This window comes from Leucopleurus acutus (assembly GCF_964270905.1).
Source record: "Leucopleurus acutus genome assembly, chromosome: 10".
Taxonomy (NCBI): Eukaryota; Metazoa; Chordata; class Mammalia; order Artiodactyla; family Delphinidae; genus Leucopleurus; species Leucopleurus acutus.
This window is the reverse complement of record NC_139153.1, coordinates 60,762,766-60,781,659: the sequence shown is the minus strand read 5'-3', so window position 1 is coordinate 60,781,659 and position 18,894 is coordinate 60,762,766. Positions and strand designations below refer to the sequence as shown.

The following is an 18,894-nucleotide window of genomic DNA, read 5'->3' as shown; positions in this document are numbered from 1 at the left end:
TTGTACTGACCTCCAGGATCATAATTCTAAAGGTTACTTTTTCCATGCTGATCTAATTTCAGCAGGACGTCTAGACATTGTTTTCTGTGTTTGCCTTACTCTTGAAAAGATCTCAGAACCCAGAATGCTGTACAGCCAGGCTTTTCCATTCTTGAGTAGATTAATTTTCTAATTGCTATTTGGGTTTCGTTTTCAAAACTTTACGTCCTTTTTGGGGTAGGAGTGTTTCGAGACAAATATTTTGGACTCATTTTCAAAATAACTTATCCACCAGAAACTGTAATAGCAGTAATATCTCAAAAAGCATTTACCCCAGCACTTTAGTTTCAGCATTGTTATATAAACGACACAGTTTCTTTACCAGCCTCCGACTGGTTTCTATGTGGCTTGTGCAGTGGCAGGTAGCTGTCCCATGGGTCCTAGTCTTGGATGGGCTGTGTGTGCAGTACCTCGTGCTCAGGCCTGAAGATGCTGTTTCCTCAGGAGGAAACTACGAGATGGGCCAGACACCTCCAGACTCGCTTTTACTTTTTATGCCTTTGCATCTGTGTGGTATTTTTTTTTAATTTATTTATTTTTTAAATTTATTTTTGGCTGCATTGGGTCTTCGCTGCTGCACGGGCTTTCTCTAGTTGCGGCAAGCGGAGGCTACTCTTTGTTGGGTGCGCGGGCTTCTCATTCCAATGGCTTCTTTTGTTGTGGAGCACAGGCCTAGCTGCTCCGTGGCATGTGGGATCCTCCCGGACCAGGGATCAAACCCGTGTCCCCAGCATTGGCAGGCGGACTCTTAACCACTGTGCCACCAGGGAAGCCCCTCATCTGTGTGGTATTTAATGTCATTAAAAGAATTATTAGTTGGAAAAATGCATTATTATTTTTTGTACACAAATATATGGCAAAATGCAAGATTTACTCAATGATAGTAATCTTTGAAATGAGATTTATTTAAGAATGAGTAGTTTATAATGCTGAAAAACAGCACAAACCTTGCATTGATTAATTCAGTGTGCTAGATGTATTGTTAATAATGAAAAGACATCTTAAGAGCTCACCTCTGACCTCTCAACAATAAGAAATAAGGTACATTTTATGTCAACTTTTATTAATGTTACCATGAAACAGCCCTAACTCATACACCCCATTTAGGCTTTGCAGATGTAAACTCTGATAGATCTTCTTTCTCTTTCATTGTTAGTGATTTGTGTGTCAAGGACATTGTTGTATTTTCTATCAAAACAAAGAAACAACTAAGACATATCTGGAAACCAAAGTCTATTTAAACTAGACAAATACTCATTTCAGGTTGTAGAGGAAAGAAAGTCCTTAATGCTGAAAATCTTGTCATGACTGTGTATTGCTTTCTTGGAAGGCTGACAGTTGTGATTTATTAGTTTTGATTTAGATTTAGTTTTGCTCAAAGCAGGAATTTGAAAAGCTTTAGCTGTGAAAAGTATATAGATATTTTTTTTATGGTTATCAATTTTTTTACTGAAGTCTAGTTGGTTTACAGTGTGTTAATTTCTGCTGTACAGCAGAGTGATTCAGTTATATATATATACATTCTTTTTTAAAACATTTTTTTCCATTATGGTTTATCATAGAATATTGAATATAGTTATATGTGGAATCTAAGATATGACACAAATGAACTTAAATATAATTTTTTTCATCAATGAATGGAATTACACAGTTGCAAGTTTTTGGCCCCTCATAGCCCAGTGGATATAGTAGTAGCTACTTGGGCTCAGAGAGAAATTCCAGAAGAAATGATAGAGCCTGCAGTCCCTAAAATGAAGTTTATATTCTGTCAGCAAAAGGTCAGTAGACAGCTTTGCCACTTTAAAGAGCTTTGGAATAGCTTTATTATCTAATCTCCTTAACATGAAGAGATGTGTGCTCTTTTTGAAAATGCTGATTGTTTATTCTTCTCAGTGATTCAAACTTGAAAATAAGGTGTGGGGGTTGGGAAGGGGTGGGGAGAGAATCAAATCGTTGAGTATGTGTTCCAGAAACTGGGGTAGTGGCCCATTTCTTCCTGATCTGCTGCCACCATGTCTGTTGGAGATGGCTGAGCTGTCGTTCTGCACCATGTTTCAGAAATTCGGCCCAAGAGGAGGATTTTAAGAAGCTGTCTGATGAAAGAATCGGTGTGATGAAGTTAGCCTGAGAGCCTGAGGGAATTTTAAGTGGTTTTAATTTGGGGAGTGGGTAACTTTCATTTTGAAAATTTCACTCTGGCAAGACAAGAAGGGAGGGAGAAACATAGTGAGTGAAGATGCTATATCCACAGTTCAGGATAAAGGGAATGCAGGCTCAAATGGAGATAGGTGTACGATTGAGATATATTTCCAATGTGGAATGTAGAGACATTTAGGAGTATTTTGCTGGTGTTTCTGTTTGCTTGCTTTCATTCAGAAAACATGGGTTGATCAGAAATTGTGCTACACAGATTGACAGAAGTAACTCCTAGTCTGTCTGCTCCATTTTCAGAAAATTGACTTTTGAAATATCTAGATAAGTTATTTTAATCTTTTTAGAGCATAGCTCTCTTTCTGAGCCATGAAACCTCTTGAACAATGAAAATGATATTTTGTAAAGGGATTTGACGTTAGCAGATATAGGGTGTAGTAAAGTGTCTTGTTTATAAAACCTTTATAACATATGTCATGAAATACTAGACTTAGCATTTCTCCGGGATACTGAGAATCTTTTGGTTGCACTAAATTGCAGCAGACTGTCTCATTTTATTGTCTTTTAAATTAATAACTGTTCACATGTATTGACTCACAAAATTGGGAATGTTTCTCTGTTATTACTAGATATGATTTAATAAAAATGACTTCATATTTGGCATTTTGGTCAACATTTTTTCACAAATATAGTATTTATTAGATGTTTTTAAAGTGACAGTTTTATTTGCATAACGTTGAAAATTAAGTTTGAATTAAATTAATTGATGAATTACTTTTAATTAACAAAATAATTAGACAGGATACCCTATATAAAACCAAAGGATATCCTTCAGTTTCTTTTTTAGTCTTAGGAAGTTTCTCTTTTGTGAATTATCAAATGATTTATTAGTAGAATACAAGAACTATGTATACTTGAATCCAGAAGAAATCTGTCCTTTACATTTGTTTTGGTGTTTTATTTAGGTGACTTCAAGGTATCTAATTACTTTGAATATTTTTAATTTCTTTGTTTCACATTCTTATAGCATAAGAGGACTTTCTCAAGAACAGAGACAAATATAGAGATACACAGAGATAAGATTTTAATATTATTGCACTAAAGTATATCAGAGGCTCACATTTCCATGATATACTGTCAACCTGACACACAGTATTGAGAAATAAGGCTTTGGCTCTTACATTTTGTTTCCTAGATCCCCTGGGGGTCACATTTCAAAGTTAAGTACTTTGAGTTGCCTTGGTATGTTTATAAGATATTCTTGGTTACTTTTTTTGCTGTACGCAGGCCTCTCACTGTTGTGGCCTCTCCCGTTGCAGAGCACAGGCTCCGGACGTGCAGGCCCAGCGGCCATGGCTCACAGGCCCAGCCGCTCCGTGGCATGTGGGATCTTCCCGGACCGGAAGATCCGTGTCCCCTGCATCGGCAGGCGGACTCTCAACCACTGTGCCACCAGGGAAGCCCCGGGTCCTCATATTGCATGTAATTCAGATAAGTTCAGTCTGAGGCGTTTGCTGTGGTTACTCACCCACTTCTCTGCTTTCAGTTAACAGCCAGGTCCTTGCCCGCTGTGCAGTCGGATGAGAGACTCCAGCCTCTACTCAACCACCTCAGGTAATACAAAGGCCCAGCCTGTCAAACTTGTAAATCCACCTGCATTACAGTGGTTAAAGCCTCTTTGATGTTTAAAAACTTTACAAAGCCTTTCTTTTTTCTTTTTCTTTTTTCTGTCATTCTCTGATTTAAGTTGAAGTTCCTAGTGCAATGCTCTTGTTACCCTTGACTTCAGGGTACTATAGAAAGTTCTTTTAATTCTATAATAGTATGTAGAACTGGTTGATAAGTTGAAGTTAAAATGAGTAGTGATGACTGAGTTCAGAAAGATCTCAAAGGAATGAGCTATTTGCTTAATTAACTGCGAGGCTAAGACAAACTATGGGAACCTGCACATATTTTGTTGGGGGTAGTTGAAGTAAGTTATATTCGTTTTCTAAATACAAAAATAATTTATCCTCATTATTTAAAAAACAAACTTTGAAAATACAGGACAGGAGGAGGAAAAACCTATCATCATTATTCAGAAATAATACTGCTTTCCTCTGTGCTGTTTTAAAACTCAGTGTTGTAATTATACTTTTATATAATTCACTATTTTTTTCATTTTTCTGTTACTAAAATCTGTCCACAAACATAGTTTTTCATGATTATATGATATTTTCTTGTATGAGTGTCCTGTAGTATATTTATCATTCTTTGGGAAGCATTTAGACCATTTTTCATTCTTTTCACTAGTGTAAAAAATGTGGTATGTAAATCTTTATCTGTATTTTTTTTTTTTCTTTTTTTTTTTTTTGCGATATGCGGGCCTCTCACTGCTGTGGCCTCTCCCGTTGCGGAGCAACAGGCTCCGGATGCGCAGGCTCAGCAGCCATGGCTCACGGGCCCAGCCGCTCCGCGGCATGTGGGATCCTCCCAGACTGGGGCACGAACCCGTGTCCCCTGCATCGGCAGGCGGACTCTCAACCACTGCGCCACCAGGGAAGCCCTATCTGTATTTTTGATTGTTTGCTTAGCATGGGTTTTCAGAAGTGGAATTTGTGAAAGCATATGAACCCTTTTAAAGATTTAAGTATATTTATTTCTTTTTCAAAAACCTTATTCTACTTGTGTTTTCATATAAGATCCCCCATGTTGCTGTACTCTGAACAAGAAGGGGCAGCTAAAACAGTTGCTAATTTAATAGGTTTACCATAGAGATACTGTTGGTATCATGTACTTCGCACTGATAATTATTAAGAATGATTTTAAATCATTTTGTTATCCATGTTTTTTGAGGTGGGATTAACTATCTTTGCCCATTTATTGATAGCATCTTTTGATTATTTGATCTTACATACTTTAGATATAAAGGATAGTGACTCTTCGTTATATTTGTTACAAACGTTTTTTTTTCTGAGAGTTTTTTATTATGTTACATTATCCAACATACCTACATTTTCAAGTTATATTCAACCAAGCACCTTTAGTGTTTTCCTCTATGGTTTCTTTTTATTTTTTTGAAACCTAGAATGCTTCGGCTCCTTCAGAAATTGTCATGGACGTTAATTTCCAGTGTCTTTCAGTGTTCTTCATTTTCCTCCTCCCCTGCCTCCCTGCTCCCTCTTTTCCTTCTCTCCTGTCCTCCTCTCCAGTTGGGGAGGGTGGGGTCCAGACTAACACTTCACGGGGGACTGAGTAGCATGAGTATTGTACAGAGTTGTTAAATTTCTGAGAGCTCTGTGTTAGTGAGTCACTCCCCTGCCCCCCTCTCCTCCCAATCTCAGCCTGAGCATCTCCTTATGGTGGCCTCTTATCTTTGCCGGATTTGCCCTCTCTATTTCACATCACTGCTGCAGTCATTATATTATTCCTTGATTTAAAAGCATTCTGTCTCCTGAATTTCCCCCGGAATGAAGTGAGAACTTCGCAGCCTGGCAGATGAGGTCCTTCTGGAAGGAGCTGGCCTGGCCCTTTGGACTTTCTGTCAGTACTGACGCCCTGACTTCTCCTGCCAGCAGGTGCCCTGAAGCTCCACCAGTGTGACATGCCCTTGCTCTCCTCAGTGCCCTTGCAGATAATTTCCTCCTGCCCGGAATGCTCTTTTCCCCTTCCTCCACCTCTGTGATTTGACTAATGTTGCTTGTTCTTGTTCGCCTCCTCTGATGAGCTCTCCCTGACCACTTGGTTCTCACCCTCCCTCCCCTGCCCCATCTCCCTCTCAGGTGTTTATTTGTGTTCCCGTAATACTGCCTGGCTCACCATGTTACAGAACCTATGATATTGTTTCCTTGCCTGATTTCTCCATTATAGTATGAGCTGCTCCAGAGCTGCACAGTCCTTTTCATGATAGGTCTTCATTATGTGTTTTGTTGAATGAATAAATACGTGTTATACCAGTGATATTTTGTTGGTTTTTTTCTGCATAAAGTTTTTATAATTTATAATAATCATATTGTTACAGTTCTTTGCCCTATAAAACCATTGAGTCAGAAGACATAGACCTAAAGGGCTGGATCTCACATCTAGTCAGTGCTTGATTCTGTGAGATAATGATGGATTCTCCTTCCTCCACCCCAGTGCGGTCATTGTCAACTAGAGTTTAGATTAACTACTGACATGTCTTCTTGAGTCCTTGAAACTTGCACAAACTGTACATTCATTTAGGGCTTTCATTTTCTGTGGAAGTCACTTGTGGCTGTTTACTAAGCAACCAGGGCTAGATGCTACATGTAATATGCACCAACTGATGTTGCTTCTCTTATTATTATTATTAAACCAAATGGTTTCTTGTTTTATTACCATGTCAGAGACATCTGTATGTAGGGTGACAGCTGATGTGCATAGTTGGACACTTCCTGTTACAAAAAGTAACCTTGTGGAAAGCCTTTCAAGTATATTGAATTGTCTCTTGGCTGTCTAAATGTAATGTTTTTCTTTTACCTTCCTTTTGCTTAGGTCAAAATAGGAAAGAATACTGTTTGGCTTGAAAGATGCTAATGATAATCTTGTTAGGAAAAAATAATCATCATTGATTTGCATGAACTGTATAGTTTAAATATAACCTAGAAGGGGTGGTGGATATTAGGAGGTTGAAACTGAAATCATTATTAGATCTAATTTTGTTTAGTGCCTCTGATGATCAAAGAGGAATGATGAGTAGTGTTTTAATTAAGTTTGTCAATAAAACTAATTTGGGAGATGATACCAATACCCGCAAAAATTGAAGTAGCAATACAGAAAAATTCTCAAGTCATTTTACAGGACTTAGACATTCAAAGAGAATTAGTATAACACTTTGCCAACCTAATAATTTAGTATATTGCTTAACAATATATATCATTCTGAGAATGTAGAAGTGCTTTGTCCAGATTTTCTTAGTTGAACCTAGTTATATAGTTAAAAGTTAAATTAACCACAGAAAGCATTTTGCTTCAATCTCTTATGGAAATGCAAGCTATTCGTTAGTAGCATCCATCAGTAACTGAGCACCTATTATGTGCCGGGGATTAAAAAAAAAAATTTCTGTTCTCAAGGAATTTACAGTTTTGATTTCATTTGAGAGATAGGCACTTAAACATATTACAACATTTGTAACCTTTTGAATGGAATTAAACACAAAGTACATTTCCTTAAGTGATGAGGCCATGAAATGGTTGTTTGGATTCCACACCCCCTAGCACAGTGGTGGCTCACAGTGGCTGCTCAGATTGGACTGAACTTTGATCTCACTTGAGGGAGGATGTTGTCAGTGACTGTGAAGGAGAGTAAAGGAGGACAAGGGGGTGAATTGGACTGCTGGGATCGTAGGTTCAGTGGGTTAAGACATTTTAAAGTTGAGATGCTGGTGGAGCATATGTGGGGTGTTTAGTAAGTAGCTGAATATAGACCCGCAGTTTGAGAGCGAGGTTTATAGAGAGACATTTGCTAATCTCCACTATATAGGGGTGGCTAAAATCAGGGGGATGGTTGAGATCACTCAGGGAGAGAATATAGAGTGACAAGAAAAGGGGAAATGGCCCTGAATAGAACCCATAGAAGTTAGTGTTTAAGTGACCTGTGATGGGCAGTGATGGAGGGAGGAGATGAGTTAAAAGGGAAGCCAGTAAAGACACCAGGGAGGAATCTCGAGTGAAACAGGAGCACAGCAAGGGGTGGTGGCATCAACAATGCTAAGGGAAAGCTTTCAGAAAGGTGAACACTGTTAAACGCGTAGGGAAGTCAGGTCAGAATCTCCTCACGTCAGTTGGATTAGGTGCATGGGAGCCATAGGTGGCTCAGCCCCCACCTTGCAGTGGTACAGATGCAAGTCTATCCCTGGGGTGGGGGTTGAGGAGGAAATGCGGAACGAGGCTGTGGGCATACAGGGAGTGTAGACTGCTCTTGGCAGAGCGAGGAGGAAAGGGGACTGTACCCATGAGTGTCATGGTTGAAGCAAGTGTTTCATTTTTCCCCGAAGGCTGGAAAGGTGAGCAATGTTTATCGGTCAGGGAGAAACGAGGTTTATGGGAATAAGGAAATAATTGAAGGGGCAAGTATTTAGAAGAGGGAGGAGAACATGGGACCAAGAAATCAAACGGGCTAGTTTACAAAGTACTGTCCAAACTGGCTTTTTAGTTCATACTCAGAGCACCCCAGTGAGGATGGTAGATGGTTGTTTGTCATTAACCCTATTTTAAAGTTTAGTGATGGAGCCTCAGGAAGTTCATGTTAAATTCTGAAATGCCAGAGAGAATTTGTGTAAATCATAATTTCTGGTCTCCTCAAGTCACATATCATTATATACATCATCTAATGAGTCCACATCTCAAGGTGACTTTACACATCCTCACACATCACTGCATTTTCTAGGGTGAATTATATCATGTACTGATTTTCTAATTTGGAGATATATAAAGGCCTTGGGATATGTTCCTGTAAATGTAGAAGTTTATTGTGTATAAGTGTCTTTGCTACCCTAATGTTGGTACCTATGGGATAATATTTATAGAAATGTATTAGACTACCAAGGGTGTTTATGTTAAAGATTGTTATTTATTTATTTGTTTTTGCGTTACGCGGGCCTCTCACTGTTGTGGCCTCTCCCATTGCGGAGCACAGGCTCCAGACGCGCAGGCTCAGTGACCATGGCTCATGGGCCCAGCCGCTCCGCGGCATGTGGGATCTTCCCGGACCGGGGCACGAACCCGTGTTCCCTGCATTGGCAGGCGGACTCTCAACCACTGCGCCACCAGGGAAGTCCTTTCCTTGTCTCTGGGAAGCCCAAGATTGTTATTTTTATTTATTGTATTATTTACAAATGCTAGGTGTAAATAGGTGAGACTGCAGAAGAAAACTTGTAGCCCACAATCTACATGTGATTACTTGGATATGATTTTTTTTTCCTTAAAAATAATGCCTTTTCCCACAGTGTGTCTTCCTCCTTCACCTCTCCACCTCAAGATATGAAGTGAATATTGTTCTCATTTAATATTTTGCCAATAAATTTAATGATTTTCCAATTCTTTAATTAAAAATTAAAGAATTTCAAAACCATGTATTTGTTACACTATTTTTCCTAATTTTATTAGCATATTTCAACCTAAGAATAAAACAGAAATCAAGTAAAGATAAGAGAAGCTAGCAAAGAGAAGCATTACCTGTAGTAAATGAACTGTATCACATGGATTAACTTGTAATGCATCCTGAATTTCTAAGCAGATGTTTATATTGACCTTTATTTGGAAATCATTTAAAATAATGAAAGCATCTTCCTTCAGTTGGTATTTTTTTTCCTTCAGTTGGTATTATTACCAACAATTATTTTGTAAATTCTTTTTCCTAATGCAGTACATTTGGTTGATATGTACACATTTCTGTTCATTCCTCCGAAGAATATGCTGACACAGATTTTATATCAGAAATGCAATCTCTGTAAGAAAGCTTTTCTCAATATCCATGGTGGTACAGTACCCAGTGTTTTCTTTTTGAATTAATTCTCATTTTGAAATCAGAAAATTGTTGGGCGTTCATGTGTTAGGAGAGGTTTGGTAGATCAGGATGCCCACCAGGTGAGGGCTGAAGTGAGAGCCTCATTAACGTGGTCCACGGGCTCCAGCTGTTTGTCAGCTTTTCCTCATCACCTGTTTCTAAGCTCTGGCATTAACTTTAGATTTATTTCCTTTTCTACATGCAGCAACATAAGCTTTTAGCTCAGTGATTATTGTGAAGGTGTTTCAGGTGTCTTGTAAGATATTAATAAATTAGAAAGAATGTGTTCTTTCCCATTATTTATAGTCTTTGAGTTATTTCTTTTTTCACGTTTGTATTGAAAATGTTTATGCCTTTTTAGAGATGTACTTTGTCAAGAGTGAGCATTTTATTAAAATCCTCCCATTGTGTTAAGGGCACTATAATGGATAGTCTGTGTACAAAGATGCTAAGAGATGTGGTCCCTCAGCTCAAGATGTTTATATGCTAACAGGGAAAGAAGACCAATCTACATACACACACACACACACACACACACACACACGCACGCATGCACATGCGCGTGGCTGTACTGAAATAGTTGCTGAAGCTTAGTCAAGCAGAGGAAGGAGAGAGGTGTATGTGGCTTATGTTACAAATTTTATGTCATTTAATTTTTTTGATAAAATTTATAGTCACACTACATAAAATTTGGAAAAATAGAAGAAACAAATCCTGCTTCACTAATATAACCACTGCTAGGCTTTTGTTGTAATCTCTATATATTTTTACGTAATAATAATTTAAATGGTTAAACTTAAAAAAATTTTTTTTCACTTAGTATGTCATACCCATGTAGTAAAGTAGAAGATTACTTTTCATGGCTCCATTTTTAAGTGACTTATAGTATTCAATTGAGGATAGATATATCTATCTTAACCATTCCCATTTTACTGGGTATTCAGGCTTTTTTTTGATTGAATAAAGCTGTGAAGAACAATTACAGAGTGTTAGCATCTTCTTTGTGGCCAGGTGAGGTCCACTGGGGAGAAGATATGTTGTGATGACTGCATTAAGAGGGATTGCAGCGGAGATGTTTCCCAGGAGACGGAGATAGGACAGAGAGCAGCAGCAGCCTAGGTGGCTTATAGCTTTACAGAGACAAGAGAGGCGAGAAGGTAGCCGCGTCCTTAGCAAGTGAACCAGTGACTTGAAGAAGACAGAATTCAGGATGCTGAATTTTAAACCTTATTGGTGTGTCTAGATTAGAAAATTTTGTTGTAGCCATAATAAATTACCACAAATTGAATGGATTAAAGCAGCACTCATTTTTATCATACAGTCCTGTAGGTCAGAAATCCCACATGGGCCTCCCACAGCTAAAATCAAGATGCCAGCAGGGCTGTGGCTGTTGCTGGAAGCTCTGGGGCAGAGTGTGCTGCTAAAGCTTATGCATGTTGCTGGCTGAGTGCAGTTCCTTGTGGCAGGACTGAGATCCCCATTTCCTGGCGGGCTGTCAGCCAGGGGCCCACATTCCTTCCTCTGCTTTCCCTGAGCCCCAGAGGCCTCTTTCTGGTCCTTGCGTGTGGTCCCCTCTCCGAGCCGGCAGCAGTGCATCAGTCCTTCTCATGTGTCAGAACTGACTTCTGCGACTGCATCTCTGCCCCCACCCTGAGAAAGCTTTCTGCTTTTACAGTCTCATGTAGTTACATTGCCCACATGTATACCCAGGATAATTGCCCCATCTCAAGGTCCTTAATCTTAATTTCATCTGCAGAGTCCTTCTTCCCACATAACCTAACATATTCATGAGTGAACATCTTTGGAAGACCATTGATCTGCCTATTAATGTGAGGGTTTTCTCTTGGGAGGTTGAAAACAGCTTTTAACATCACTTTGCATCAGTTTTACAAGTAAACCATCACTCTTAATTTATATACAATACTAAATTTCCCTGGGGTTTGTAGTTACGTCACTTTGTTAGCTTAACATGTTTTAAAGTTAAAAAAGGGTTAACAGTGATTTTTACAGAAATATAAAGTACTAATTTTCTTTTCAGTGATATAGAAAGAAGATAGGAAAGTCTTTCCTGTCTCTTCAACTGGCTATCTTGCCAAGGCAAATAGATACCTTTGTAAACAGTAGACTTTGTAATGAGGTTGTACGTAGTGGCTGTGACTTGTGGAGGTAAATACATGGTCACAAACCTTTATTCTAAGAGTTTGTTATATTTATTATTAATTTAACACATATTAAGGGAACTACTTGGTGCCAGGCATGGTGTTAGGTTCTAGGGATACATGTTTATTTCTGCTCTTATAGGACTCAGTGTTGCTCAGAAAAGAGAGAATCTTAAAGTAATTATAGTAATTATGATGGCTGTTAGCATAGTAGAGGTACCTGATTCTGTGGGGCACATAGCATTGTGGAAATCACAGTAGAGGGACATGATTCTGTGAGCACACAGCCTTGCATGTCACAGTGTTCTTGCAGCTTGTTCCCAAGTAGAAATGTCAGATTTCTGTTGGTCCTCTGACTCCAAGGTTTCTTAGGGATTTATGGATTGTGGATGCTGTCAGTCTTCCTGGAAAGCAAAGTTTATGATTGTTTTGTTTTTCAAGTAGTTTCATTGTCTGTAGTTTTAAAATTTCGTATTCTTCACTCTTTGGGTTTCTTTAAAATATTGATTGTCCTCTAGTTAAGTAATAAGGAAAATTAGTTATTTTACACTGTGTTAGGCATAAAGCACTAACAAGGTACAAAATGATGACTATGCTATGGACAATTTTCTTAAAAAGCCTGATAAAGCATTGTGGTAGTTACTGTAATATATTAGCAGTGAAAAAGTAATTTGTGTAGTGCTGTGCAGTAGAACTTTCTGTGGTGATGGAAGTGTTCTGTACCTGTGCCGTTCAACCCAGCAGCCAGCAGCTGCTTATGGCTGTTGAGTGCTTGAAGTATGGCTAGTGTGACTGAAGAACGCAGGTTGTAATTTTATTTTAATTAATTTAAATTTAAGTAGCCAGTTGTAGCTAATGGTTATTGGATTGGACAGCATACGGTTCTCTGTCATATTTGAAATACGTTTACATAGTCATATTTTTTAAAGTATAGTAATGGTTTCTAGATTAATGGATTTGGAGTTCCAAGTCTGAGGTGGCTGTGGACGTAGTTCTAAGGGCTTACGGCCACTGAGGGGTCTGAGGTCCCTGAGCCGCAGCAGCCCTGTGCTTCCGGGTGTGGGCGTGCCCTCCTTGCCCCCCGAGCCGCCCACCTGTGCAGGTGTTGCAGGAGGTCTAGTGCTCACGCTGCCCAGCTGGTGAGCTGGGGTTCTGTCCTGGGTCTTTCTGAGCCATCTGGTGCCACTTGTGGAAATCTTGTGAGTCTAAATGTTTAGTGAACCTAAGAAGACCCCCTGGCAACCAGGCACAATTCACAGTAAAAACAAAACACTTGATAGATTGGGCTGCGGACAGACCGACAGCCCAGACTCACTGAGGGTGTAGCGCCCTCTCAGTTGTTTGTAACTACTGTTTAGAAAGTAGTTCTAAAAAGATAACATTGATACAAAGGGAATAAAAAGCCCATTTTAATTGAGCTTCTGTGGTCCTTGGTGGACGGCGTACATACTGTCCACAGGAGGCCACTGGGGACCTTGGTCACATGATGTAACTGTGTCCTCTCAGCCTCACAAAAGGCTGCTTCTGGTCACTCAGCTCACACTCACCCCCAGGGCCTCTGTGCTGTCACCTGCTCTGTTTTCTTCACAGCAGCGTCACTGGCTGAAATGGTCATTTTTACGTGTTCATTTGTTTTTTGGTGTGTGTTTGTCTGCAGTGTAAGCTCCATGAGAGCAAGGCATCCTTCCTTCTGTTTACCTCTCTCCCTGTTGCTGTAACAGGGACTGGACCTCAGGAAGACTCCTGAATGAGCCAGTGCTGGGAGAGAACACTTTTAGGTTTTAAAATTTTACCTCTCATTTAGGTTTTTTAAGCTACTAAATGTTGAGACTGGATGAGATGGTATAATAGTTTGGACAAAATGTTGGTGAATTTTCTGTCATTTCCAAGGAAAAGCTTTGGTAAAGAAACACTCTTTATACATTGTAGAAATTCAACACTGGTTTTGCCTTTTGTTTTGGGACTTGGGACTGTTTCTCCTGGTATCAGGAGCTAACCGAAGAGAGTCCTTTCTGTTTCTCTGTGTGACCTCAGAAGGATCCCCTTTCTTTCTCCCCAGTGACCTATCCAAATGTTGAAGACTGTATTTTAAAAACAAAATAAAACCAAAGCTATTATGAACCTTGCTGTTTTGATCTATGAAACGAAGACCTTAACATGATGAGCCATTGTTAATGGCTGTGCAAGAGTGACAGAGTGTGTAGGAAAAGTGTGTGACGTGATCTCTGGATGTGACTTGTAATAATAATCCTCATTAGCTCTCCCCTTCTTCTCCCCTCCCTTCAAAACCTCCATCAAACCCCCACCTTCGTGTCCCTGCTCTCTATTACTAGGGAACAAGTGTGAGGGGGCATCGTCGTGTGCTGTAGACCTGTGATAGCGCATCTCAGAAGCATCCCGCCCTCTGTACATTGTGGGGAAATGAGACGATGACCATCAATTTAACGTCTTAGTTCTCCTGTGTGTTAGAACTTTATTTCACGCCCACCCCGCCCTCAACGCCCTCAACTTTTCAGTACCAATCTCTCAGGCAAATTTCTTTATTGTAATCATTTGACTATCCTGGGTCAAAGTCAAGTCAAAACAGCCTCTACTTAGGGGTCATTATACTCCCAGAATATGCTAAGAATGTAAAAGGAGTATAAAATACATACTCATGGGGCTTCCCTGGTGGCACAGTGGTTGAGAGTCCGCCTGCTGATGCAGGGGACACGGGTTCGTGCCCTGGTCCGGGAAGATCCCACATACCGCAGAGCGGCTGGGCCCATGAGCCATGGCCACTGGGCCTGTGCATCCGGAGCCTGTGCTCCGCAAGGTGAGAGGCCACAACAGTGAGAGGCCTGCGTACAGCAAACAAAACAAACTGAACAAACAAAAAACGTACTCGTGAAAATAGAGATCTTTGTTGGGGGCTTTAAGTATGTATGGTGCAAACATCTATGTAGCACTGTAGTGTGACTATCTTATCGGGATGTATGTGTATATTTTACGTTTTAAATCAATTTTATTGAGGTATAATTTACATACAATGAAATGCACTCATTTTAAGGGTGCAATTCCATGATTTTTGACAATTGTGAGGTACAGATATTTTTTATAGAAAAATGAGGTGCAACTTTCAACTCTCTTGCAGTTCATTGGACTGTTGCAGCTTAGAAATGGGAATAAATAGAAAAATATGGACCATATGGGAAAAGATGAGGCCAACCTCAAACAAAGAAGAGTAGTGATTGTGCTGTTTGTAGTTCTCACCTGATGTGGAAACCCATATGAGCTTGTTTTTTTTATTGTGTATGTGCACCTCTTGAAATCATACAGCTTCTCTCAATTGTAGGGAAATATAGATCATTATCCTACGTATCGTCTGATGGTAGTTTTTTGGAGAGAATTTTTTTTACGTAAAATTCATGCTTGTGGAAAAATAATTTACATTCAGTTTATAACAGAATTTTATTGATTGTGTTCTCGTTTGGAGTAACTGCCAGGAAAATCACTTGGGCTAACACAAGTGGGATACCATTTACTAGGGATTTAGCTGTAGAAAGAAATTCATTTCAATTTCAGTGGTGACAGCTATTGAGTGAATTTTCCTGTGATATCCTCACAGCAGAAAGTGATATATTGTAACTGTGGTTCCCTTGATTTCCTACACACTCAAGAAATCCAAACTGCAGGCATTGTGCTTTCTAAATGTCTGAATAGCCTAGCTTATGTGGTCAGAGTATTTTTTTTTAACATCCAAAGTGGGTAAAATTGTGATTGCAAAAGTGGATATTATGGGTGATGTTCAAAACCTTTGTTTCCTGTTTTTGAAATTGTTTTTCCATTTGTGCTATGATTACACCTTACTTCATGTGAAAGGGTTGTATTGGGACTTGGTATACTTTTATAGAATGATGTAGGAAATTACAGTTCATTTTGAAAGATGTATTAGCTTACTTTTTAATTTAAACAAAGAAATATGTTTCCTTGATGCAGAGATCAGTTTTGATTACTCGTGATGCTTTCTTCACTGCTTTTTTATTTGATATCTGTTTTTAAAATATGATAAACTATAGCTGCCAGATAGAAAGGAGTAAATAGTGCTAACCTCTTTCAAGAGTACTGGGGAATAGTTGACGAAGAAAGGAAATGTGTTTTATGTGTTACTATTTTATGAACCTCAGAGGCTGTTTGTTGGTGGGGAGGGAGGGTGTAGAGGTGCTCCCTGAGGATGGGAGGCAGGTTCTGTCTGGCCTAGCCCAGGGTCCTGCAGTCTTCCAGACTCATACCCCCCCACCCCCATCCCCGGCCCCCAGCACAGCTTCTTACAGATGAGAGGAGAATGGATTGTTGTGATTAAGTGTTGAGGTGAGTCACGCAGCCCCAAAGACTCCCAGACAAAAATGTGTCACACATACACACACCCTCCCCCACAGTGATTCCAGTTACCTCCAAGCTAATCAGAATTCACGATTGCTTCCCTGATAGTAGAAATGGGAGGGTGTGGCTCAAGTTTGGAACCTTGATTCCCAAGCACAGTGTTATGAAAACAAGCATATTTACAGTTGACTTGAGGCATTCCTTCAGTGGCCCAATTGCACCTTGTATTCCACTTATGACCAGCAGAGTCTGATCTTCACTTGGCAAATAGAAGTCAGGGTAGGTCAACTGGCGTTTCTGCATGTGGACCTAGTCCTCAGGGGAAGGACTTGCTTCGTGTCACTGTCCTCACTCTATGGCAGTGCTGTCCAGAAGTATATGAGCACCACAAATATGAGCCACATGTGTAATTTTAAATTACTTCAGTGACATTAATTTTAGTAATATCTTATTTAACTCATATCCAGAATATCATTTCAACATGTAATCGATAGGAAAATATATTAATGAAATGTTTTACATCAGTTTTTCATACCAAGTCTTTGAAATCCAGTGCAAATTTTACACTTATGGAACTTCTTAATTCTGACTAAGCTGCATTTCAAGTGCAGCTTAGTCACAGTTGGCTGGTGGCTACCATATTGGATATGCAGCTCTGCAAAGCTGGGTTCCATTGAAACCTGCAGTGTTTGAGTTTGAAGTTTTGCACTGTGGAAACTTTCTAAGAGTGTAGCTATAGATAAAACCTTCCAGATCATCAGGTTTTTCAAGGACATCTAAATTCTACTTTAAGATTAAATATTTCATGTGATGGTATAAAGAAGATAGGAAAGAAATACATTTTTTTCCTGATATTCAAGGGAAGAAAGTGGTGAATGTTAAAGAGTAGAGAGAAACAACAACCAAAACGTCCACATGTGACAAATTGAGGCCTGGATGATAATGATGATTACAATTTGAGTGAAGTATTGGCCGCATTGGCAAGATCCAGGCCATGTTTAGTTCCAGCGTGAAGATTGCCAAGCCCAGTGGTGTGAAGCCAGATGAGTTTGAGTTGTACATCTCCCAGGTCCTTCTGAAGCTGGAGATGAACTTGTACCTCAAGGCCCAGCTGCGGGAGCTGAACATCATGACCACTGAGGAAATTGAAGTTGGTGGTGGTCGGAAAGCTATCATAATCTTGTTCCCATTCCTCAACTGAAATCTTTCCAGAAAAATCCAGGTCTGCTAGTGTGTGAGTTGGAGAAGAAGTTCAGCGGGAAGCACCTTGTCTTTATCACGCAGAGGAGAATTCTGCCTAAGCCAACTTGCAAAAGCCGTACAAAAAAATAAGCAAAAGCATCCCAGGAGCTGCACTCTGACAGCAGTGCACGATGCCATCCTGGAGGACTTGGTTTTCCCAAGTGAGATTGTGGGCAAGAGAATCCTCGTGAAGCTGGTTGGCAGCCAACTCATAAAGGTTCATTTGGATAAAGCACAGCAGAACAATGTGGAACACAAGGTTGGAACATTTTCTGGTGTCTATGAGAAGCTCACGGGCAAGGATATTAATTTTGAATTCCCAGAGTTTCAGTTGTAAACAAAAATGACTAAATAAAATATTATTCACAATTAAAAAAAACAATTTGAGTGAAAAATCGTGCGGTAAACTCTTATAGACATCTCATTTGATCCTTACGGCAGTCCTCGGAGGGGGTACTTTCGTGACCCCTTTTGAGATCCCTGTTTCCCAGTGAGGAAACTGAAAGCAAAGTCACACAGTGAGTCTGATACCTGTGCTCCTCATCAGTTTGCTTGGCTCACTCCCTTACTCTGCTGTACTCCCTGATTGCTTTGGGCAGATTGGACTTGGAAAAATTATGCAAATGAGGCAGACTTGCAACTAAATCCTAAAATGTTGCAACTATTCCACTACTCCTTATTCCCTCCCTCAAGTTGCGTCACTAATTGGAAAACAGGAAAATGATTGGAGAGGTGTCACCCGTTTTGCCAGCTGTGTCCTGTGGCATTTGTGTCTCAGCAGAGTTGTGATGGGCCGTCATGTGCTGAGATCAGGGCCACAGCAGGAAAGGTTTTTTTCCTTAACCAGCTAATCTTGTCATGAGACCCACAAATCCACTTTCATATAATTTCTTTTTGTTTTCGCCTCTTATTTTCAGCACTCAAAAGCAACTCCCTGTTGAAATCTAAGTGCGCGTGTTGACATTGGTGGTGTATTGACCGAGGCTTATATTTCTGTTGTTTCTACAAAGACCAGGCATGGGTCTGCCTTTCACAGATGAGATGTTGTGCAGATGTGTGTGTTTCTGATTTACCTCTTTATATATCCACTGCATTTCTATTGTGTAGATTTGATGTTTGTGTGGTAGTGTTTGGGAGAACTGGTTGTGTGTGGCTGTGACTGACTCTGCCTTCCTGTCTCTGTTATGCCTCAGCCCTCCTCCCACCCCCCTATCGAATTGTTTAATTGGATTGAAAATAGGATCATGTCAAATATGGTTATGTAAATATGTGTTATGGATATTTTTGAAAGTCTCTTCTCCTTTCAACTCTTAATTTGTTGAAACTGTTGGTTTTACAATTTTCTGTTTACTGTGATTTTTAGCCTTATTGGAAAACTAACTCTGCTTACATCTTACTGTTTAATGAGCAAGACAATGTGGGAGGAAAAAGTTCC

At 39.8% G+C, this 18,894-nt stretch overlaps 1 protein-coding gene and 1 pseudogene across 2 annotated transcripts in view; both read left to right on the top strand.

The window, feature by feature from the left end:
• PRIM2 (DNA primase subunit 2) overlaps window positions 1-18,894 on the top strand; it is a 292,588-nt gene that overhangs the window by 156,727 nt on the left and 116,967 nt on the right. Inside the window, exon 8 of the mRNA XM_082848562.1 lies at window positions 3,737-3,804. Coding sequence (XP_082704688.1) covers window positions 3,737-3,804 — 68 coding nt within the window. The remainder of the gene's footprint in view (window positions 1-3,736; window positions 3,805-18,894) is intronic.
• On the top strand, window positions 17,212-17,841 carry LOC309967033 (small ribosomal subunit protein eS7-like; annotated as a pseudogene). Its single transcript has one exon. The product of its transcript is annotated as a small ribosomal subunit protein eS7-like (transcript).